Source organism: Heterodontus francisci, chromosome 10, assembly GCF_036365525.1.
Source record: "Heterodontus francisci isolate sHetFra1 chromosome 10, sHetFra1.hap1, whole genome shotgun sequence".
NCBI classification, from domain to species: Eukaryota; Metazoa; Chordata; class Chondrichthyes; order Heterodontiformes; family Heterodontidae; genus Heterodontus; species Heterodontus francisci.
In genome coordinates this window covers 70,959,130-70,983,757 of record NC_090380.1, presented here as the reverse complement: position 1 = coordinate 70,983,757, position 24,628 = coordinate 70,959,130, and the positions used below count along the sequence as shown (strand labels likewise).

General features: G+C 43.4%; 1 protein-coding gene across 2 annotated transcripts in view; it reads right to left on the bottom strand.

Annotated features, from left to right (window-relative positions):
* The window catches only part of LOC137374515 (solute carrier family 22 member 15-like), a 68,291-nt gene extending 60,921 nt beyond the window's left edge, over window positions 1-7,370 (bottom strand). For both annotated transcript variants that reach the window (XM_068040715.1, XM_068040717.1), the window contains exon 1: window positions 7,198-7,370. In XM_068040715.1, the coding sequence (XP_067896816.1) occupies window positions 7,198-7,281 (84 nt within the window). In that variant the 5' untranslated portion in view covers window positions 7,282-7,370. The remainder of the gene's footprint in view (window positions 1-7,197) is intronic.
* Window positions 7,371-24,628: the final 17,258 nt, after the last annotated feature.

Here is a 24,628-nt window from a genome sequence, read left to right as displayed (position 1 = left end):
ACTATCTTCGATATGTCCCTTGTACAGATCTCAATTAGGAATCCCACATCTACTGCCTCACAAAAACCAGTGTTTCAGCAGCTAAAGTACTTTTAATCTTTTTTATTTTCTTAGTTTTGCAAGCTGAGGACAACATTTTCCATTTTTACTCAAGAAATATTATGAAACTAGCTGCACTTGAACACCCAAAATAAAAGCAAAATACTGCAGATGCTGGAAATCAGAAATAAAACAGAAAGGTCTGGAAATATTCAGCAGATCAGGCAGAATCTGTGGAGAGAGAAGCAGAGAGTTAACGTTTCAGGTCTGTGACCTTTCATCAGAACTTATGAAAGGGCACAGACCTGAAACATTAACTCTGTTTCGCTCTCCACACATGCTGCCTGACCTGTTGAGTATTTCCAGCACTTTATTTTTATTGCACTTGAATACCAATCAGGAAGATTATCATGTGAAGCATCACTAAAAATGACCAATTTCATGTCATTTGGGTCACCTAAGGATGGAAACGTCAGTATGTATTTCTCCAGATTTTTAAATTTTTTTGCCATGAAAACATTCTCTATTTTAGGATGTTTCACCATAGCACTTAACTCCACTACAAAAAACTAGCATCTATTCTAGTCTGAGTGCCCAACCAACTCAACTGGACAGGCCGGTGGAATGGACAGACAAGTGGCAAATGAAATTTAATGCAGCGAATTGTGAAGTAAGACATTTTGGTAGGAAGAATAAGGAAAGGTAATATAAAATAAAGGATACGATTCCAGAGGGGGTGGAGGAGCAGAGGGATCTGGGGGTACATGTGCACAAATTGTTGAAGGCAGCAAGGCACGCTTAGAGAGTAGTTAATAAAGCATACAGGATGCTGGGCTTTCTAAGTTGAGGCATAGAGTACAAAAGCAAGGAAGTTATGGTAAACCTTTAGAACACACTGCTTCAGCCTCAACTGGAGTATTGTGTCCAATTCTGGGCAACACACTTTACAAAGGACGTGAAGGCATTGGAAAGGGTGCAGAAAAGATTTACGACAATGGCTCTGGGGATGAGAGACTTCAGTTACATGAATAGATTAGCAAAACTAGAACTCTTCTCTTTAAAGAGGAGGTTGAGAGGAGATTTGGTAGAGGTGTTCAAAATCATGAGGGGTCTGGACAGAGTAGATAGGGAGAAACTGGTCCCATTGGCAGAAGGGTCAAGAACCAGGGGACACCAATTTAAGGTGATTGGCAAAGGAATCAGAGGCAACATGAGGGAAAACTTTTTTTATGCAGAATGTAATTAGGATCTGGAATGCACTGCCTGAGAGTGCACTTTCAAGAGGGAATTGAATAATTTAGGAGAAAAGATTTGCAGGAATACAGGGGAGTTGGACTAGCTGAGTAGCTCTTAGCTAGAAGGGACGCAACAGGCCAAATGGCCTCCTTCTGTGCTATAACCATTCTATGATTGAGCAATTGCAAAGCTTGATTGGTCAGTCTCTTCTTTAGATACAAGATCATCTTTCTGTGCTGACCGAGCATGATTAACTGGGATTGGAATAACACTCTCTAAGCAGGGTTGTAGACTTAAAGTTATTCTCGACCTACTCTGCTTAATATCTAAACCAATATATTGAAAAACCCAAAAGCCTGATACCCAATTTTAAATTCTACTCTAATCTTAATGATACATTTCTCAAATTCCACAGTAGCATGCCTGAAGAAATCATCAACATGCATCATGAAGATGCCCGACCATTTTCCTTTACGATGCCAATGAAACACTGCGGGTTTTGCTTTTAGTTGCACATAACCTATTTTGAACAAAACAGATCTCACCGAAAAATACCACATCCTGAAAACATCATTCAGGCCATAGGCACATTTTTTTTTTAGTCCTCATAGTTTTCCATCTGCATCTGTGGCCTCTTTGGATAGTTTCAGAAACACTTCTCTGAAAAGTATCACCCTGCAGAAATGCAGCTTTTATGTCAACTGATTCAATGAATTTATAGCCAAATAACCCAAAATGATTTTCCAGATACTTTTCCAGTTGTGGGAGAGTCTAATATTTATATCACCCAGTCGCTCTTCAAAATCCCTAATACGTAGCCTCACTTTAGCCTACAAGTCCCACCTGCGAGGGCTTTATCAATACAAATCCTCCTGTGTGAAAAGCTGATTTCCCCTTATCTACTCCTCAGAATAAACTCCAAACTTTCTCCAACTAAATAATTCCCTTTGTTTTGCCTCTCTCAATTTTTCTGCAAGTTTATTTTCAGCCACTAAAGCTTCATGATCATGAGGACCTCTGCTTCTAAGTCTGTTCTGGGACACTTCTGTGGCCTTTATTTCACCATGTAATCTATTCAAACTATGGCCTCTACTTGTATTTTTATGTCTGTCAGGACGACCATTGCAAGATTTCCCTCTTACACTAATCGGAGGATCTTTCTTCAGTACATGATTGTTTTTTGATGCAAGAGTCACTTCTAAATCCATCATCAGTACTTCCACTGCACCTTGTTGCTCTCCACTCTTTCACTCCATTCTGCCAGTCCATGGGCCTCGCTTCTTAGCCATCATCCTGAAAATTCAACCAACGTTTAAACCTGCCAGTAGACCGCACTGGAATATACATCACTCCAGTACGCATTCTGGACAATCGGCCTTTGGATGCAAAGCTCTGTCCTGTGTGTCATGATCACTCACATTACCACTATCCAGCCCTGGATTTACTGTACTCTGTTCCTCAGGACAATCACAAAACACTTGAGCATTTGAGGTATAGGTGCATCGTTTACTTCTATCAGCTGCTCAGAGTCCAAGATTTTGTAATTAATACAGATCAATCATGAGGAACGAACCTCAACAATTTGATTGCCACGTGTGATAAGTCTTCTTTGGCCTCCTTGTCTCGAGAGACAATGGGTAAGCGCCTGGAGGTGGTCAGTGGTTTGTGAAGCAGCGCCTGGAGTGGCTATAAAGGCCAATTCTAGAGTGACAGACTCTTCCACAGGTGCTGCAGATAAAATTGGTTGTCGGGGCTGTTACACAGTTGGATCTCCCCTTGCGTTTCTGTCTTTTTTCCTTCCAACACTAAGTCTCTTCGACTCACCACTCTTTAGCCCTGCTTTTATGGCTGTCCGTCAGCTCTGGCGATCACTGGCAACTGACTCCCACGACTTGTGATCAATGTCACAGGACTTCATGTCGCGTTTGCAGACGTCTTTAAAGCGGAGTCATGGACGGCCGGTGGGTCTGATACCAGTGACGAGCTCACTGCACAATGTGTCCCTGGGGATCCTACCATCTTCCATGTGGCTCACATGGCCAAGCCATCTCAAGCGCTGCTGGCTCAGTAGGGTGTTTGATAAGTACTGTCTTACTATCATAACCTATTATCTTACTAGGGGCTTTCCATTCCCTCTCTTTTATAATACACCAAACCTCCTGAATTAAATTCTGTCTCCGATGGTCTTAGCTGATGCCTCAAATATCTCCAAATATTCTTTGGGACCTCAGCCTCGATGAAAGCCCATTTCCCAGTGTGTAAAGCATTCAAATGTGCAGGGAAAAAAATGGAACTGACTGTAGTACCTTCTAGAGCAGGAGGACTATCGCACAGCACAGAATGTAATCTGGATTCTGCCCAAGACTAATTGATAGGGTCTATAGTCTCCAACCATCTGGAGTGAATCTTTTTGCATGAATCACCCATGCCAAGGTGGTTGTCAACTTGCAGTCTGGTTATCAGCTAAAATTATATATGCAATATTTCATCGGTAACCTGATGATTCCTTTCAGAATCCATTGCTGAAAGGACTTTCAACTGCAGCATTCATGACCGTGATTCAAAACATGATCACATCTCTGGACACATGATTGGCAAATTCCCCTGTTAGCAGTCATAAACTTAGCTGGTGCTCCAAACTCCAGTTCCTATCCATTTCTCCATGATTTTGTCAAGAATTACCCTTTTGTCATTACTATCGATTATTGTAGAAAAGTTAAATCCACTTGCGAAGTTTATAAAATGTAGAATGAAAATATTTCTGGCTTTGTCCCATACCTTTAGGTCCATGGCAGCTACCTTGTTAAAGTCATATGTCAATGGAAGGCTTAGAATAGGACATGGCGGCATCTCTGACACTTTTGTTTAAACAGATTTCAACTTCTCACGAATCTCTCTATTAGCCGCATGTACCCTTTACCAACCACACCTGCAGTTATAGCAGGATTTTTAACCTTCGACAAGTAGGGTAAGAAAATTGCTTTTAACTTTAAAACAATTTGCTTTTTATCTCTCTCTGATTCTTATCACCTGATGCCATTAATATTTGTATAACACTGATGAGCAAACTCAGGTATTGTTCAGGGAATACAATAAAGTCCTGAGGGGTAAATTGCAGATCCACTGATTTTCCAAAAATAATTGCCTTATCGTGCTCCTGTCAAGTGTCATTTGTGATAGCCCTCACTGCTGACCTCAAGGAAAGTTGGCCACAAAGATCTAGCAATCACTGTAACATGGATTCCCCCTTTTCCAATGTTAGTTTAATCTGATACCATGTCAAGTGTATCTTTAGGATTCCAGCAACAGTAATATCATCAAGCAGTGTAAGCAGCCAATCACACTGAAGTATTCTCACGGACAGCAACCCAAGTAAAATGTACTCATTATCCTTCACTTTTAATTAAATTTTACATAGAAACATTGAAAATAGATGCAGGGCCTGCTCCACCATTCAAAAAAGATCATGGCTGATCGTCTAATTCAGTACCCTGTTCCCACTTTCTCTCCATATCCCTTGATCCCTTTGGCATTAAGAAATACATCCATCTCCTTCTTGAATATATTTAATGACTTGGCCTCCATTGCCTTGTGCAGTAGAGAATTCCACAGGTTCACCACCCTCTGAGTGAAGAAATTTCTCCTCATCTTGGTTCTAAATGCCATACCCAGTATCCTGAGACTGTGACCCCTGGTTCTGGACTCCCCAGCCATCGGGAACATCCTCCCTGCATCTAGCCTGTCTACTCCTGTTAGAATTTTATGGGTTTCTATGAGATCCCTTGTCATTCTTCTAAACTCTAGTGAATATAGGCCTAGTCGACCCAATCTCTCCTCATGCGTCAATCCTGCCATCCCAGGAATCAGCCTAGTAAATCTTCTTTGCACTCCCTCCATGGAAAGAACATCCTTCCTCAGATAAGGAGACCAAAACTGCACACAATACTCCAGATGTGGTCTCACCAAGGCCCTGTATAACTGCAGTAAGACATCCTTGCTCCTGTACTCAAATCCTCTTGCAATGAAGGTGAACACACCATTCACCTTCCCAAATGCTTGCTGCATTTGAATGCTTGCTTTCAGCGACTAATGTACAAGGACACCCAGGTCTTGTTGCACCTCCCCCTTTCCCAATCTATCACCATTCAGATAATAATCTGCCTTTCTGTTTTTACAACCAAAGTGGATAACCTCACATTTATCCACATTAAACTGCATCTGCCTACTCACCCAACTAGTCCAAATCACATTGGAGCCTCTTTGCATCCTCCTCACAGTTCACATTCCACCCCCACCCCCCAGCTTTGTGTCAACTGCAAACTTGGAAATGTTACATTTAGTTCCCTCACCCAAGTCATTAACATATATTGTGAATAGCTGGTGCCCAAGCACTGATCCCTGCGGTACCCACTAGTCAATGCCTGCCACCCAGAAAAAGACCCGTTTATTCCTACTCTCTGTTTCCTGTCTGTCAACCAATTCTCAATCCATGTACCTTACCCCCAATCCCATGTGCTTTAATTTTGCACACTAACCTTTTATGTGGGACCTTATCAAAAGCCTTCTGAAAATCCAAATGCACCACATCCACTGGTTTTCTCTTCTCTATTCTACCTAGTTACATCCTCAAAAAAATCCAGTAGATTTGTTAATCACGATTTCCCTTTCATAAACCCCTGCTGACTTTGTCCAATCCCGTTTATGCTTTCCAGGTGTTCTGCTATCACATTCTTTTATTTAGCATTTTCCCCACTACTGATGTAAGGCTAACTGGTCTGTAATTCCCTGTTTTTTCTCTCCCTCCTTTTTTACATAGTGGAGTTACATTTGCCACCCTCCAATCTGTAGGAACTGCTCCAGAACTGCTATAGAATTTTGGAAGATGACCACCATTTCCAGGGCCACTTCCTTTAGTACAGAGAGCAAAATAAATGATTGGGACGTACACGTGATTAAGGCAGAAAGTGAAATATCAAAAACTGTAAAACCATTTTTTCAAATTATGCAGATCATAATGAAGAAATAAAATAGTAAGCTAATTGTTCAGGGCCAGAAAGGTGTTTCAGTAGTAATTCTGAACTTAGCAAGTCATTCATATCCCAGTTACACCTCATTCAAAAAAGTGTAATCCTTTCAGGGAATTTTACAGCAAGACTAATAGCATAAAAAGGCAAGTTCTCATCAGTTTAGTGATTTCTAATTGATTGGAGCCTGAGGGTATTTCAGCAGCACATCCTATAGAGAAGTGTAGAATCAGTATCAGCAACTTCTGGATTTCCACATTTAGCTATGCATGTGCAGGCTCCAGAAGTTGCTGACAGTTTTGCCATTATTCCTACTGCAATATCCCTGCCAATCATCCCAACGGTCTCCTTGCCAGCCTCCAATCTTCCACCCTATGCAGAACTTTTAATTTATTCAGTCAAATTAGTATCTCGTCCAAGAAGCAATCTTCCCCCCCCCCTCCCCCCCTTTCCAGGCGTTTAAATTCTTCAGCACATATGTTTAGAGTTTGCCTGTACTAGGGAGGCGCCTCAGCATTTTCTAAGAACGTAAACCAGAATTCTGAATTTAAACAGTGAGTTCCAATTTTCCCCACTTTTCATATTAAAGTTTTATGAACTTTCACCAACAGGACTAAAATCATAAATTCACCCTTGGCGCAATGTTGAACTCTGTATAAAATAGCTAATAAATGTAAGTTAAACTTGTACCAATCACTCTCCTTCCTTGCCTCATCTAACGATGGAAAACCTGATCTTACAAATCCATCTGCAGTAGCATCGTTTTATCTCTCAAAAAGCCAATTCACGTACAGCTCAAAATTGGCACAGATTTCTCCTCTCCTGAAACATGACTGCCAACTGACAGCAGCAAAGTTCCTTCAGACTCGACTGTTGAAAGCAAAACTAGACCACTCACCTGCAACAGATTTAATAAGACGACGAGGTAAACCTGGTATCTACCAATCTCGCCCATTGATTTGTAAGCTTCGTCCACCCCCATGGCGGTGGTCAGCTGTACAGGTGTGACCAGCAATAACCCCCCCCCCCGAAACCAAAGGAGAAGAAATAGTGGGCGGAGACATGCTGCGCTCATCACCATGGGAACAGATCCCCCTGCGGCGCACCAGACACGTCACCCACACGTTCGACACGCCGCGCCCAATTGCACAGTTGAACTAGCAGTGCGCATGTACGAAGGCGCCTCCCAGCCCTGCTGCCCCCTTGACGCGCATGCGCCTTGCTTGACCCGGTTTCCTGTGCAGCGTGGCTGTTTGGTTTTGTCGGCCAGGGCAGCTTTCATCTCTGAAATCTTGCAGAATTTGTTCATTGAAATCCCTGCTTGAAATGAGTTTCTATCCCGTCTCCAGCTTAAAACAGTATGAAATGTTCAGGTCACTCTTTGGGTATACACCCCTCCTCGCCCATAAATATTGAAATGTCTTAATTGTTTAATTTTTAAACTGTCAAGGGCACAGTTCCAATCAAGATGCGCCATCTAGTGCAAGAAGGGTCACTGACCCGAAACGTTAACTCTGCTTCTCTTTCCACAGATGCTGCCAGACCTGCTGAGTGGTTCCAGCATTTCTTGTTTTTATTTCAGTGGGTTAAGACTGGCTCTGAGTCAGATAAATTGGAATCAAAGGTTTTCAGGAAAAACAGTACCTGAACACTGGGCTACTTTCAAAGAGGAGATAGTTTGGATACAGTCAAGGTATATTTCCACAAAAGGGTAAGGTAGGGCAAACAAATCCTGAGCACCCTGGATGACGAAAGAGATAGAGATTAGAAACGTGCTTATGACACATCTCAGGTGGATAATACAATGGAGAACCAAGCCGGATATAGAAGGTTCAAAGGGGAAGTGAAAAAGCAAATAAAAGGAGCAAAGATAGAGTATGAAAAGAGACTGGCAGCTAACATAAAAGGGAATCCCAAAATTTTCTATAGGCATATGTAAAAGGGTGGTAAAGGAAGGCTGAGGCCGATTAGGGACCAAAAAGGGGATTTACACATGGAGGCATAGCTGAGGTATAAGATGAATACTTTGCATCGGTCTTTACCAAAGAAGAAGATGCTTCCCGGGCCATGGTGAAAGAGGAGGTAATTAATACATTAGAAGGATTTAAAATTGATAAGGAGGAGGTATTAGATAGGCTGTCTGTACTTAAAAGTTGATAAGGCACCAAAACTGGATGAGATGCGTCTAAGAAAATCATGTGATTTAAGATAAATAAAAACCAGAAACCTTGGACGAAGAGGAGATGTTTACAGAGAAACGACATGGCAAGATTTATGAGGGTCAGAGGTTTTTGACCTGCTGTTTCGAGTTTCGCTTTTGGAGCGATTGTTTTTGGTTTTGCTGTGGACAGTGTTAAAAAAAACTGTTGGAGAAAACTTGCCAAGGGAGCAAACCCCAACTCAGCTTGTTCCATCTCTTTGAAAAGCCTGCCAGCTTTTCGAGCTCTTTTAGAAGCCCTGAGAAACAAGTGTAAGAAACAGACTGAAACTGTTGCTGCATTTCTCCTGAAAGGCCTGCCAAATGATCCTCAATGTTGCCTGAAAAGAACTGTTCTAGGAAGATCCCAGTGACAGCTGTCGATGCATAATTTGGAAGCCAGACAGAAAAAAGGACAACCGACATCTTTCCATATTTTTTCTCTTCAAGAATTAACAAGTATTTGGCCAAAGTATTCTATTTTTGTTTTTTTTTATAACAAACATCTGCAGAGAGAGAATTTCTGTATTTTTTTCAGAGTGAGTGTGATTGTGTGAAGGGCTAATTTAAAAAGGGAACTTTCATTTTTCAATCTGTGTGTTAATTGTTTGCTTCATTGCTATATAAGTCTTGTTTTGGTAATAAAAGGATAATTTTGTTCTTTATTAAAGAAACCTGGTTGGTGTATTTTATTCTGGGATAAAGAGTAGAGTATATGATTGACCGAATCAGTACCTGTTAAACATTTAAATATATGTTGTGACCTGTGGAGAAGTGGAACTAGAAATGGCAGTGCACTCCTCCCACCTCAGTCGTAACAGAAGATAGATTGGAGAAGTTGGGACTGTTTTCCTTGGAGAAAGGTTGAGAGCAGATTTGATAGAGTTATTCAAAATCATGAGATGTCTGGACAGAGCAGATAGGGAGAAACTGTTCCCGCTCGTGAAAAGATAAAGAAAAAGAGGCCAAAGATTTGAGGTAAGTGGCAAAAGAAGCATGGCGACATAAGGGAAAACTTTTTCACGCAGCAAGTGGTTTGGATCTGGAATGCACTGCCAGAGACTGGTGGAGGCAGGTTCAATCGAGGCATTCAAAAGGGAATTAGATAATTAGCTGTAAAGGAAGAAAGTGCAGGGTTATGAGGAGAAGGCAGGGGAATGGCACTGAGTGAATTGCTCATTTGGAAAGCCGGTGCAGACACGATGGGCCAAATGGCCTCAGGTGCTGTAACAATTCTGTGATTCAATACTCTTTATTACTATATATGGGCCAGTTGGGGTTGGGAATTGAAATTTTGGATTTGCAGAGAGCTGACAGCTTAAAGGTTTTGTCAGGTGAGCTTGCCAGTCAGGATTGGATAGGAAGAAAGTCACTAACAAAATTGAAGCATTTCGTTTGGCATTGACTTTCATTCTGGCACAGTACGTATGGAATTTAAAATCTACTTTGCTCATAGAAATCAGGGGCTGAATTTTATTGGCGGCGTGCTTTGAAGATGGTGGTTCACCCACGCGGACTGCCTGTTGTGGAGCTGCCGCAATATTCAGCGCGGCGGCTCAGTAGCATTGATGCAACGCGCAGCCCCACCCCCAAATAACATGGCGGGAGGGTGGCACATACAGCGCCGTGATTGGTGTTGGCTCAGCTGAGGCGCAGGTGCTGGGGCCCTATTTAAAGTGCCCCAGCACCTGCTTCCTCAAGTCAGGCTGCTAGCACAGATATGGCTCACTGCTCGCCTTGCATGCAGCGCTTGTATGCTCTCTGTCCTCCCATGCGCCTTTCCTGCTGTAAGTCCTCAGTGTCCTCTTCGTCCGATGAGGAGCCCTGCTCACATCTGTCCTCATCCTGCAAGGCCTCCCACCTATTGTGTGCGTTGTTGTGCAGAGCACAGCAAATATCAACTATACGAGCTATCCTTTCTGGCACCACCTGATCTATGCAGCTGCGGAAGTGCAGTTTCAGCATGCCAATGGCCTGTTCAATGGTGGCTGTTGTTGCTCCGTGGCTGGCATTGTATCTCTTCTCTGCAGCAGCGGTGGGGTGTCTCACTGGTGTCAGGAGCCATGTCTGCAAGGGGTAGTCCTTGTCTCCAAGAACCCACATCTCTATCTGAGCCAGTTCAATGTACAGCATCATCGAGTCAGAGTTATACAGCACAGAAACAGGCCATTCGGCCAATCGTGTATGTGCCGGCCATCAAACACCTAACTATTCTAATCCCATTTTCCAGCACTTGGCCCATAGCCTTGTATGCTGTGGCATTTCAAGTGCTCATCTAAATACTTCTTAAATGTTGTGAGAGTTCCTGCCTCTACCACCCCTCCAGGCAGTGCATTCCAGATTCCAACCACCCTCTGGGTGAATTTTTTTTTCTTTAAATCCCCTCTAAACCTCCTTCCCCTTACCTTAAATCTATGCCCCCTGGCTATTGGCCCCTCCGTTAAGGGAAAAAGTTTCTTCCTATCTAACCTATCAATGCCCCTCATAATTTTGTATACCTCAATCATGTCCCCCCTCATCCTTCTCTGTTCTAAGGAAAACAACCCTAGCCTTTTGAGTCTCTTTTCATTGCTGAAATGCTCCTGCCCAGGCAACATCCTGGTGAATCTCCTCTGCACCTTCTCCAGTGCAATCACATCCTTCCTATAGTGTGGTGCCCAGCATCGCCAGCTGGGACTGGCACAGGTTGAAGGCATCATGGCAGCTGCCTGAAAAGCAGGCACAGATTTTCAAAAGCGTTTACGGTGATCACAACTAACTGTACATTGAGCGAGTGGAAGCCCTTTCGGTTTAGGTATGCAGCTGGTCGCCCGGTGGGAGCCTTGATGGCCACATGCGTGTAGTTTATGATCCCTTGCACCTGTGGAAATCTTGCGATGGAGCCGAAACCAGTGGCCCTCTGGGCCTGGCTCCCAGGGTCCGTCGTGAAGCGGACGTAGTCACCGGCCCTCTGGTACAAGGCATCGGTGACCTCCCTGATTCAGTGGTGTACTGCTGACTATGTGACCCTGGTCTCTGGTGGGCCCCTGAAATGATGCAGAGGTGTAGAAGTTAAGAGCCACTGTCACTTTGAGGGCCACGGGCATAGGATGTCCACTGAAGCCCATCGGCTGCAGGTCATCATACAGCAGGGCACAGAGATGTGTCACCGCCTCTCTCGACATCTGCAGTCACCTCTGACACTGGCTCTCACGCATCTGCAGGTATGTCATACGGGACTTGTAGGTGTGTGGTGTTCTATAGTGGTGAGCTCTCCTTGGGGGCTGCTGCTGCTCACAACCGGGGGCCTCTATGTGGGCTGCACCTGCCTGCTCGTTTTGCCTGCGGCGCATGTTCCCGATGGCGGGGGAGTCCAGGACCAGGGGTCACAGTTTAAGGATAAGGGGTAAGCCATTTTGGACTGAGATGAGGAGGGAATTCTTCACCTAGAAAGTGGTGTACCTGTGGAATTCTCTACCACAGAAAACAGTTGAGGCCAAATCATTAAATATATTCAAGAAAGAGTTAGATGTAGTTCTTAGAGCTAAAGGGGTCAAGGGATACGGGGAGAAAGCATGAACAGGGTACTGAGTTTGGATGATCAGCCATGATCGTATTGAATGGCAGTGCAGGCTCGAAGGGCTGAATGGCTTACTCCTGCTTCTATTTTTCTATGTTTCTATATGGATCCTCAGAAGAAGCGGATCAATTACTATAGGGTGAACCATCCCCATCTCCAAGTTGCCATTAAATTCGGTTCCTTCACTTTTTTGAAGGTTCCTAACAGAGCAGGCATTGATGTTGACTGGTGCATCAGATGCTTTCATGCATCATCCATGTGGCATGGCATGGCATGACTATCTTAGCTTCCACTCAGAGTGGCATAGCAAGACCACGTTCAGATTGTAATAGCTGCATTGATTGTCCCACCAGCCAGATAACTTTTACATGCTTGCCATTTCTGACACCCTCCCATTACTTGGGGTGACTGGAGTGCCATTGCTTCTTCACTCACAGAAATAAACAATGGCGCAGAGCGGCCATTGTTTATGGAGGCAGGGGTACACAGTATCCCCTTCATGTAAATGTAAAGATTACCGCACACCAGGATGAGATAAGAGATCATGTGCGAGAGTCAAGAACAGTTATAGCGTGGCTTTTGAAGGAGACACACAGGCTATTGTGGTATATAGTTGCTATTCAATAAAGATTAATGTTTAAACAATACAGTATAAGAACCTCTCTGGCTAGAGCCAAGTGTATAACACTCGCCAGGGCGAGTTTGGAGATAGGGAGAGCATAAAAATCCTGCCTCCACTGAAATTTGGTCTGCGGCAATAAGGCTTGGGAACGGCAATCCTGGCCCGCTGCCAACTGAGGCGCTTAACTGGGTAATTAACCCCCAATTAAGGGCCTCTTGCCACTATAGCCTGAACGAGGGGCTCGACATCGGGAAGAGTGGGAGGGCCGATCCCCCTCCCATGCAACCACGTGAGACCCCTCCCTCCCTGAGGCCTGGATCCAGCGACAATCCTCGGCCTCCAGGACGGTCATCTCCAGCAGCAGCCACCGCCCTCTGATTGGCCAGAAGCTCTCCAAGGGTGGGACTTCTGGCAATGGAGTCCTAAATCCTATGGATGGCCCGCCGCTGTCCACTTAAGTGCCTGATTGGCACTAAATTTGGCAGGCCTTCCGGAAAATCTGGACCAAATTCCTGGAATTACCTACCTAACATCAATGTGGGATCACCATTAGCACAAGGACTGCAACAGTTTAAGAATAACTTTCATCACCTTTTCAGGTGAACCAGGGAGGGGCAATAAATGCATCCTTGCTTACATCTTGAGAACAAATAAAAAATATCTTTCCTCTTCTGAGCTTCATCTTATGCCCCCTTATTTTCAGAGGTATGGTAAACAGTTTTCCATGGTTCAACTTGTTAATATCCTTAAAGATCTTGAATACCTTCTCAATTTTCTCTTCTACTACATAAACAAATATTGTTTCTGTAGTCCCTCCTTATAGCTCAGGTGTCTGATGCCAGGTATCGGACAGATAGTCCTTTGTTGCATCTTTTCCACTGTCATGATATTTCCTGTAATATGGTGACGAGAACTGCACATAGTGGGCGAGATTTTACCAGCCCACGGATGGTGGGCTAGGAGGCAGGGATTAGGTGGTAAAATGCTGGGTAGTTGCATCGGGTGCGCTCCCCGACACAATCCTAGCGGTGGGCTATTTTATCATTTTGCTGGCTGCAGAGTGGCCCCCGCCACAGTGGGAGGCAGCCTCCCAGCAGCTTCCTGGGGGGGCGGGGGGGCGTTGCAGTGGCTATCGCATTCGGAGACTTGTGGCCTAAAGAGGGAGCCCCGGTGGCCCTGATGCCAATGCTGGTGAGATTACCCCTCCAATCTCTGGGGCCTGCCTGCCTGGCCCCAGCAGAGAACGAAAATTTCCAACTCCCCTGCGAGGGTGCTTCAAAATGTTCTCCTTGCAACCTCAGCACCGGCCACCTCTCTCGATGGCGCTGTTGAGACTGCAGAGCTGCCGGCCCTCTGATTGGGCTAGCAGCTTGGTGAGCCAGCCCGCTGTCCTCAATTGGACTGGGTGGGGGGTGGCCAGCAGCGCCCAATTAGGAGGCCACTGCCAGGAAGATTGCTGTCGCATTCCTGCTGCCCACCTGTGCAGGCTCAGGACCCACAATTGGTCCCAACATCGGGACTTACACCATGGTGGTAAAATCCCAGCCAGTATTTCAGATTGGATGAATCATATATATGTTCAAATCCTGTAATTTGTGTTGCATTCTATGTGCTATGCAGCCTGTGATCCCATTTTCCTTATTTACCACTGTCTCAGTAAATGCTTATGGTTCCAACAATCTAACCACCAACACATCCAGATCTTATACCCGGGCTCTATCCTGTGGTTTAACACCATTGGTTTATAGTTCCAATGTTTATCCTTCATCCCTACTCTCATCATTTTGCTGTCATTTAGATTGGGTTTCATTTGGTTTTAACTTCTGTGCCATTTGAGCCAATTAAGTATACTGGAGATTACAGTAAATGGACTTCTATTTAAAGTCTGTGTTTAAACAGAATGCATGTGATGGCTTTATTGTATTATGTATCACGAAATGTAGGGAAATATAAGCATCATTGCTGAAATGAGTAACATTCATTCATCTGCCTCATGAAATTAAAATCGCTTGTTGTTTCAAAGCCTGTAGTGCCTCAATTTTCCTTGTGGCATCTGGAGGTGCATGATAATGATGCCTCCCAAAACCCCCTCCCAAACATTTACGTGAGTGCTGGCAAACAGGTGGAAATCCAAATTGGTAGAGATGAATAATGGGGGGCTTAATCGATATAAACCAAAATCAGAATTACAGTTGAGCAGGATTTAGTGCATGATGGAAAAGAAAGAAAACTTACATTTATATGGTTTCATTTATCATATCTTCAGGAAGTCTCAAAGTGATTCACAACCAATTGATTGCCTTTTGAGATGTAGTCACTTGTCTTACATAAGCAATTGCAATAGCCAATGATGTTGACTAAAGGAGAAATGTTAACCAGCACTCCAGGAAAACTCCCTGCATTTTTCCACATAGTACCATGGGATTTTTTGCATCCATCTGAGTAAGTAGATAGGATGTAAGATTTATCTTTCATCTAAAAAATGGAATCTCTGACAATGCAGCATTTACTCAGTATGCACTACAATATCAGTTTAAATTATGCGCTTATGTGCCAGAGTGTAGCATTAACCTGTGACCTTAGGGCTGACATTTAATGGACAGGGTAGAATGCAGATGGCAGAAGTTTGGAGAATTTGGAGTTTATATAGTGTGCAACCTGGAAGGCCAGCAAGGAGAGCCTGACTGAAGGAAATAGAGCTAATGGATTTGTAGATGATGATTTCAGAGTCGATGAGGATGAGGTAAGGGTGGACTTGAGCACAATTGCTAATGTTGAAATAAATTGTTTTGGTGTTGTTTAGGATAGGAGTTTAGTATCTTAGCTCAGGATCAAGCTAGGTGCAGAGGTTGATCACCCTTTCAAATATGGTCAGTAGGTCTAATTTCACCCTTTGCAGTGTTGTTTTGTTGAAATGTTTCCTGAGCTGAACATCACAAGGGTGTTATTTAGTAATTTACTCTGTAGGTGGAGCTAGTGTCACTCGCCTCTGTTTTTGGAGATGCGAGAGAAAATGTTTGGACTTTGGATAGACATTTGAACTGCTGAATGTGTGGAGCAAACATCAACATATTTTTTCTATTCAGTAAAGCAATGTTACCTGTAAGCAAGCTGTACTGAAAGCTTGAGTTTGCACATAAAAAGAAAAATGAGCATATATGGATTTATTTATTTTGTCTCTACAAAATAACAAAATGTATGTATTCATATTATAGAATTAGCTGTACATTTAAGAACAAAAAAATATGCACTAACCTTTTACATACAATATCTTTCTCAAAGATCCCCTGAAACTTGGGGCTAAATTATCATATTTTTTGTTTGAAAATAGCCTAACTTGACACCTGGTTATTTAAACTAATTCTCACCTTCAGGACCTCTGAATTCTGATTAACAGTAGCAATATTTTTCTGTTTTGTGTTTCTATTTAAGCAGTGAGTACTTACCTATCCTCACCATCTGCACAATTGATGTCTGCAGAGCAAAACATGGCAAACCTACATGTCTGATGAGATATGCTTTCACTAGATACATAAAAATTTCAAAACTAAGATTGATGGGGTTTTGATAGGCAAGGGTATGAAGAGTTACAGAAACAAGGCGGGTAGATGGAGTTAAGATACAGATCAGCCATGATCTAATTGAATGGCAGAGCAGGCTTAAGGGTTTGACTGGCCTATTCCTGTTCCTATATTTCTATTTTACTAATGAGCAGTCACGGAATAGATGCTATCTCTTTGAGCCACAGCCTCAGACGAGTTCCATGACAGGGACAGCCCTGCTGATAATTGTCAAAGTGACAATAGCCATGCATTTTTATGCCTCTGAATGTTTTTAAGCAATAGTAGTGTATATCTGCCAAGTATATCAATCAGAAGTGCACCACTTCATAAAACAGGTGACATGCTTGCTTTACCAGACTCCTTCACCACTTTCCCTATGGAAGGCAGTCAGCAACATGAGACAGCACTGCACATTATCCAAATGACATGCATGCAGCCATGCAAACTCCTACTGCCAAACCTATAGCTTTCATGAATAGGAGTCTATTACATGCAGCTAATCTGTGACCATGCGCACAAAATTACACACATCATTGCAGGCATGCCACCTTCATGATCCAGTAATGTATCATGTCAAATGTTAATTAATGCACTAAGAAGATTGGATGGATGGTCCCTGGTAGAGCAAGGATATGCTCTTCTTCCTGGTTCATGACCGAGTTAAGACAGCAATTTACAAAAGCTAAACAATGAGACATAAACACCCACTAAGATCATGGTGGGATATGCCATTGAAATGTTGAAACTAAAGTTCTGATTCTTGGATTGATCAGGGAGCTCTTTCTATTATAGTCTCAAAGAGCATTGTACTCTGTTGCATATTGCACAACTTCACCATATAAAGAGGTATTAACATGGAGCAGGTGAAAGAGGAGGCCAAGCTGAAGACATGCATGTACCATATTTGCAGATGGGAAGAAACACTATATACTCAAGTAAAAGTCAATCTTGTGTAAAAGCTGACCCATAACTTTTGGCAAAAAATCTTTAATTTTTCATATATCTCATGTAAAAGTTGACCTTAGTTTTTGAGGAACAGTAGGCCTACACTTTCAGAACGCAGACAGAACATTCAAATTATGCACTGGTATAAATACCCAAACGTTCAGCTAGGACCACCACATTTTGTTAACATGGTGTCAAGGAAGAACAACAAATATACAATGCAATTTAAACTGAAACTGGTTGTGTTTGCAGAGAAGACGAATAATTGTGAGGCAAAAAGAGAATTCAAAGTATTAGAGAAAAATGTCAGAGATTGGAGCCACCTTTCCACACACGAAGATGCCACGGAATAAATGTGCCTAACAAGTGGCTGCAATTAGATAATAAAGTTGCAGAATGGGTCAATAATAAAAACGAGGAAAAAAAATGGCTGGCAACAATCCCATGGATGTCGGTAGAGAGAGGAGGAGGGAGATGGCGTTGAGGGAGGGAGGGGGGAGTAGGCCAACTGTTGTGAGTTCCGTCTTGTCAATAGTCACATACCCACTCTTACCACTCCCATTCACTTCCCTCCCCCAACCAACATGCACCCCTCACTCTTTGATATCAATTGGGCTTTTGTTTCATGTTTTGTGAACTCAAAATGAGGATGCATTTCAACCTCACGAAAATATTTCTCGTGTAAAATTCGACTCCCCAAATTTTAGCCTAAAAAATTGGTCTCAAAGGTTTGACTTTTATACCAATATATACGGTAATCAATGACACCTTCACTTAAATGCTCATTTCACACAAAGTCCTGTTCACAAATACATAATAAGGTTGACTAATACACTATTCCCTCCATTGCCCTCTGCCCTACCAAAACTACCATCGTTACCAATTGATTTCTCTGCTGCTGATATTTTATTCCACCCTATCCCAAGTGAACTCTTGGCACACTTGAAATAAGGTAATTCTATATTATTCTCTCTGTATTACTGTGAGAGGCATGTGTGCTTTAGTGTACCTCACTCCATCGCTTACCCTTTGTGACATGTATGGTGTATGTCTTCTAATCATGGTCTAAGCAAATGCTCCATCAAACTGACTCCACAGCAGTGGGAGGAAGTATGGTGGCTGGGTATTGGGGTTCTATGTGTGACTTGTGGGCTAAAAGTGATTCAATAACCACTTGTGCTGCATCATGAGTTGTACTTCAACTATTGTTGATGCACTTAATGTTCTTGGTGCCACACCTAAAGATTCTGCAGGTGCATCACTTGAATGGGGAAGCTATATGGGATGAATCTGGCATCACCCTGTTTAAAAAATTTGAAGTTCCTGTGGACTGTATTGTATTTTCAATGGTTTGAAGTTAACTCTATGTTAGTTAGTGACTGTTATAATTTTATTTAAGCATAAGTGAGACTTAATACATTACAGTATTTGAGCAGCATTCTACAAAGAACAAGAATTACATTAGTCCATGATAATCCTTTGGGTAGAAGGTGTGGCCTTCCTCATTCCTTCTACTCACATGCATGTCTATACCTGTACATGTATATGTCATAGAGTCATAGAGTTATACAGCACAGAAACAGGCCCTTCGGCCCATCGTGTCTGTGCCGGCCATCAAGCACCTATCTATTCGAATCCCATTTTCCAGCACTTGGCCCGTACCCTTGTATGCTATGGCATTTCAGGCTGGTGTCCTCCTGGTCCTTCTGCCCTGAGAATGACTCAAACCTCTTAAGCTATGCCCCAAAAATTGGAACTGTAGAGAAATCCATCCAATCATAGGCACAGCAAGTTCTGTGGTCAGACACAGGCCTTTGTCCTCCCTTATCTCTGTTTTAGACTTAGCACAAACTCTTTCTGTCTTGTTTTCGGTTTCAGGGTTGATGATGCAACTCAGGATCTTGAAGACACAAGAGTTCTAACTGCAAATAAAACCAAAATTTTTAACATACTTCTCCCTAATTCTAACAGATGAATAGGAAAAGTAAAGTAATAAACCTATAAAACTATACACTACCAACCTAAATATGAAACTGCGATCGAGCAAAGATTAATACTGAAAAAAAGGGAATTTATGTTTGATTATATTTCAATAAATATCAGGAAGTTTTCAGTGTATTCCTGCAGAAAGAGAGAGGTAGAAGATAAGTCTTTAGACAACTCTGAACATCATCCTGCACTTTTCCTCTCTCTTCTATCAATAATAATCAGTTTTTGCAGTAACAAGGCCACTTGTGATCATACTTCATCCAATCCTGAGAGTCCAAAAACCATGCAGTTCTAACAAAACGTTTAAAGTCATTTATCTCTTGCGATGCTTAAACCCTCAAAATGTCCTCATAAGCCCATTTTTGTACACCTAAGAGACAATACCATCAATAGTGCTAACTCCTACTATGTACCTGCTACTGGACAATTCTTCAGAATGTCCAGTGATCTGTGTGGGAGGAGGTCATTGATGCCCTCAGTTATGACACTATCAATATACTGATCTAGCATGTTAACTCTGGAGAATAGAGACTGCTGTATATTTATCTCAAGGTGCTAAGCCCCAGCCAAAGCAATAAAAAAAAAATACCTGGGCTCAGGTCCCTGGTAACTGGAGACTCCACTGCAGATGACTCTGGAATGGTTCAGTTGGGCAGTCATGCATGACTGCATAGATGTAGACACCTCCACAGTTGCTGCCAGATTTTGCAAGGTACTTGCCATGTTCTCTTTTCAAAAACAAACTGACCCTCATTTTTGGGGATTCAGGCCCCATTCACAGATGGGTCTTCTCATCCATGATGAGTCACAGGGTTGGATTTTAGCACAGGGGCCCAGAAAATGAGTTGGGACTGTTTTCAGGCCCCGAACCCATCACCGCTCCCCCCCAGGGGCAACAGTCACTAGCCTGGGATTTTCATGGACGCTCCCCATTAATTGACATGGAGACAACTTCCCTATCCAATTAAGGGCAGTGCGCAGGATCTTGAAGCTGGAGGGTGAATCAGATGCCTTCAAGCTTGAGAGCAGCAGCAGCCTGCAGTGGTGGGTAAGTAACTGAGGGGGTGCTTCAACATGCAGGTGCCCTCCCACCAACTTCTTTCAAGGTTTAAATAAAAAAACAGAAAAAGCAGTCAGACTACCACTGTTGTAGGGCAGGGGGAAGGATGGAATTCATTGAAAGGGCATTCTTTGGCTGCACCCACACCCAGGCAAGCAGGGAGGGCGTGTAGGTCTGTCTAGAGTGCTGGCCCCTGGGCCTGACACTGGGTGCCCGCCTCGAGGCAGTTAAACTGCCCCTGTCACATTGGGAAGCAGGAGGCATACTGGAAAATCCCAGTCAGCCTCCTTTACTTATCTTTAACAAGGCTCTTAATGAGCCTAAGTGGCTAACCGTCTCCTCGGGGTGGGTAGCCCTGCTGGCTCTAAAATTGCCTCTGCAAAAATGGCCAAGGCTGGTAACAGGGTCGGGAAACTGGAGAGCATCGGTATTTTCAGGCCCCATCCAACTCTGTTCCCAACCTCAAAGATTCAGCCCATGGAGTCATTATGGCACAGAAGGAGATAACTCGACCCATCAAATTCATATTGACTAACTGTAGAGCAATCCAGTCAGTCCCATTCCCTCACCCTATCACCATAGCCCTGAAAGTTTATTTCCCTCAAGTGCCCATCCAATTTCCTTTTGAAATCTTTCATCATCTCTGCTTCCACCACCCTCATAGTCAACGAGTTCCAGGTCATTATCACTTGCTGCGTAAAAAGAAGTTCTTCTTCACACTCCCTGCATCTCTTGCCCAAAACCTTAAATCTGTCTCCCCTAGTTCTTGTACAATCAGCTAACGAGAACAGCTTTTCCTTGTCTACCTTATCTAAACCTGCCCTAATCTTGTACATCTCTCTCAAATGTCCCCTCAATCTCCTTTGCTCCAAGGAGAACAGCCCCAGCTTCTCCAACCTAGCCTTTTAGCTCAGATCTGTCATCCCTGGAGTCATTCTGGTAAATCTCTTCTGCATCCTCTCAAGGGCCCTCATATCCTTCCTAAAGTATGGTGACCAGAACTGGACACAATACTCTAATTGTGGCCTGATCAGACCTTTATAAAGGGTCAGCATAACTTCCCTACTTTTGTACTCAATGCCTCTATTTATGATGCCCAAGATCCCATATGCTTTGCTAATTATTCTCTCAATATGTCTTGCCATTTTCAAAGATCTATGCACATGCACTGCAGGTCCCTCTGTTCTGCATACTCTTTAGAACTGCGCCATTAAGTCTATACTGTCTCTCCCTATCCCTACTGCCAAAATGCATCACCTCACACTTCTCTGTATTAAATTCCATCTGCCATTTGTCTGCCCATTCTGCTAGCATATCTATGTCCTGTTGCAGTTAATTGGTGTCATCCTCACTGTCTGCCACACCTCTAAATTTGGTATCAGTGGCAAATTTTGTAATTTTACTCTGTATTCCAGTATCCAAGTTACTTATAGATATCAAAAAAGCAGTGGTCCTAGCACTTACCCTTGGGGAACATGACTGTCTCCAATCCCCCAGTCTGAAAAACTATCATTTAATATGACTCACAGTTTTCTGTCCTTAAGCCAATTTTTAAAAATCCAAGATGACACTGACACTCCTATTCCATGAGCCTCAATTTTGTTAACCTGTACTTTAGAACATAGAACATAGAACAATACAGCACAGTACAGGCCCTTCGGCCCACGATGTCGTGCCGACCCTTTAACCTACTCTAAGATCAAACTACCTACATACCCTTCATTCTACTATCATCCATGTACCTATCCAAGAGTCGCTTAAATGCCCCTAATGTATCTGCTTCTACTACCACCGCTGGCAGTGCATTCCACGCACCCACCACTCTCTGTGTAAAGAACCTACCTCTGACATCTCCCCTAAACCTTCCTCCAATCACCTTAAAATTATGCCCCCTGGTGATAGCCCTTTCTGCCCTGTGAAAAAGTCTCTGGCTATTCACTCTATCTATGCCTCTCATCATCTTGTACACCTCTATCAAGTCACCTCTCATCCTTCTTCGCTCCAATGAGAAAAGCCCTAGCTCCCTCAACCGTTCTTCATAAGACATGCCCTCCAGTCCAGGCAGCATCCTGGTAAATCTCCTCTGCACCCTCTCTAAAGCTTCCACATCCTTCCTATAATGAGGCGATCGGAACTGAACACAATATTCCAAGTGTGGTATAACCAGGGCTTTATAGAGCTGCAGCATGACCTCGCGGCTCTTAAACTCAATCCCCCAGTTAATGAAAGCCAACACACCATACGCCTTCTTAACAACCCTATCAACTTGGGTGGCAACTTTGAGCGATCTATGGACATGGACCCCAAGATCCCTCTGTTCCTCCACACTACCAAGAATCCTGTCTTTAAGCCGGTATTCCGCATTCAAATTCGACCTTCCAAAATGAATCACTTCACACTTTTCCAGGTTGAACTCCATCTGTCAGGCAGGGAGGAAGTTGTCGAGCGAGGGAGCCGTGGTTTACTAAAGAAGTTGAAGCGCTTGTCAAAAGGAAGAAGAAGGCTTATGTTAGGATGAGATGTGAAGGCTCAGTTAGGGCGCTTGAGAGTTACAAGCTAGCCAGGAAGGATCTAAAGGGAGAGCTAAGAAGAGCAAGGAGAGAACACGAGAAGTCATTGGCGGATAGGATCAAGGAAAACCCTAAGGCTTTCTATAGGTATATCAGGAATAAAAGAATGACTAGAGTTAGATTAGGGCCAATCAAGGATAGTAGTGGGAAGTTGTGTGTGGAATCAGAGGAGATAGGGGAAGCGTTAAATGAATATTTTTCATCAGTATTTACAGTAGAGAAAGAAAATGTTGTCGAGGAGAATACTGAGATTCAGACTACTAGGCTAGATGGGATTGAGGTTCACAAGGAGGAGGTGTTATCAATTTTGGAAAGTGTGAAAATAGATAAGTCCCCTGGGCCAGATGGGATTTATCCTAGGATTCTCTGGGAAGCCAGGGAGGAGATTGCAGAGCCTTTGTCCTTGATCTTTATGTCGTCATTGTCGACAGGAATAGTGCCGGAAGACTGGAGGATAGCAAATGTTGTCCCCTTGTTCAAGAAGGGGAGTAGAGACAGCCCTGGTAATTATAGACCTGTGAGCCTTACTTCGGTTGTGGGTAAAATGTTGGAAAAGGTTATAAGAGACAGGATTTATAATCATCTTGAAAAGAATAAGTTCATTAGCGATAGTCAGCACGGTTTTGTGAAGGGTAGGTCGTGCCTCACAAACCTTATTGAGTTTTTTGAGAAGGTGATCAAACAGGTGGATGAGGGTAAAGCAGTGGATGTGGTGTATATGGATTTCAGTAAGGCGTTTGATAAGGTTCCCCATGGTAGGCTATTGCAGAAAATACGGAAGTATGGGGTTGAAGGTGATTTAGAGCTTTGGATCAGAAATTGGCTAGCTGAAAGAAGACAGAGGGTGGTTGTTGATGGCAAATGTTCATCCTGGAGTTTAGTTACTAATGGTGTACTGCAAGGATCTGTTTTGGGGCCACTGCTGTTTGTCATTTTTATAAATGGCCTGGAAGAGGGTGTAGAAGGGTGGGTTAGTAAATTTGCGGATGACACGAAGGTCGGTGGAGTTGTGGATAGTGCCGAAGGATGTTGTAGGGTACAGAGGGACATAGATAGGTTGCAGAGCTGGGCTGAGAGATGGCAAATGGAGTTTAATGCGGAAAAATGTGAGGTGATTCACTTTGGAAGGAGTAACAGGAATGCAGAGTACTGGGCTAATGGGAAGATTCTTGGTAGTGTTGATGAACAGAGAGATCTTGGTGTCCAGGTACATAAATCCCTGAAAGTTGCTACCCAGGTTAATAGGGCTGTTAAGAAGGCATATGGTGTGTTAGCTTTTATTAGTAGGGGGATCGAGTTTCGGAGCCACGAGGCCATGCTGCAGCTGTACAAAACTCTGGTGAGACCGCACCTGGAGTATTGCGTGCAGTTCTGGTCACCGCATTATAGGAAGGATGTGGAAGCTTTGGAAAGGGTGCAGAGGAGATTTACTAGGATGTTGCCTGGTATGGAGGGAAGGTCTTACGAGAAAAGGCTGAGGGACTTGAGGTTGTTTTCGTTGGAGAAAAGGAGGAGGAGAGGTGACTTAATAGAGACATATAAGATAATCAGAGGGTTAGATAGGGTGGATAGTGAGAGTCTTTTTCCTCGGATGGTGATGGCAAACACGAGGGGACATAGCTTTAAGTTGAGGGGAGATAGATATAGGACAGATGTTAGAGGTAGTTTCTTTACTCAGAGAGTAGTAGGAGCATGGAACGCCCTGCCTGCAACAGTAGTAGACTCGCCATCTTTAAGGGCATTTAAGTGGTCATTGGATAGACATATGGATGAAAATGGAATAGTGTAGGTCAGATGGTTTCACAGGTCGGCGCAACATCGAGG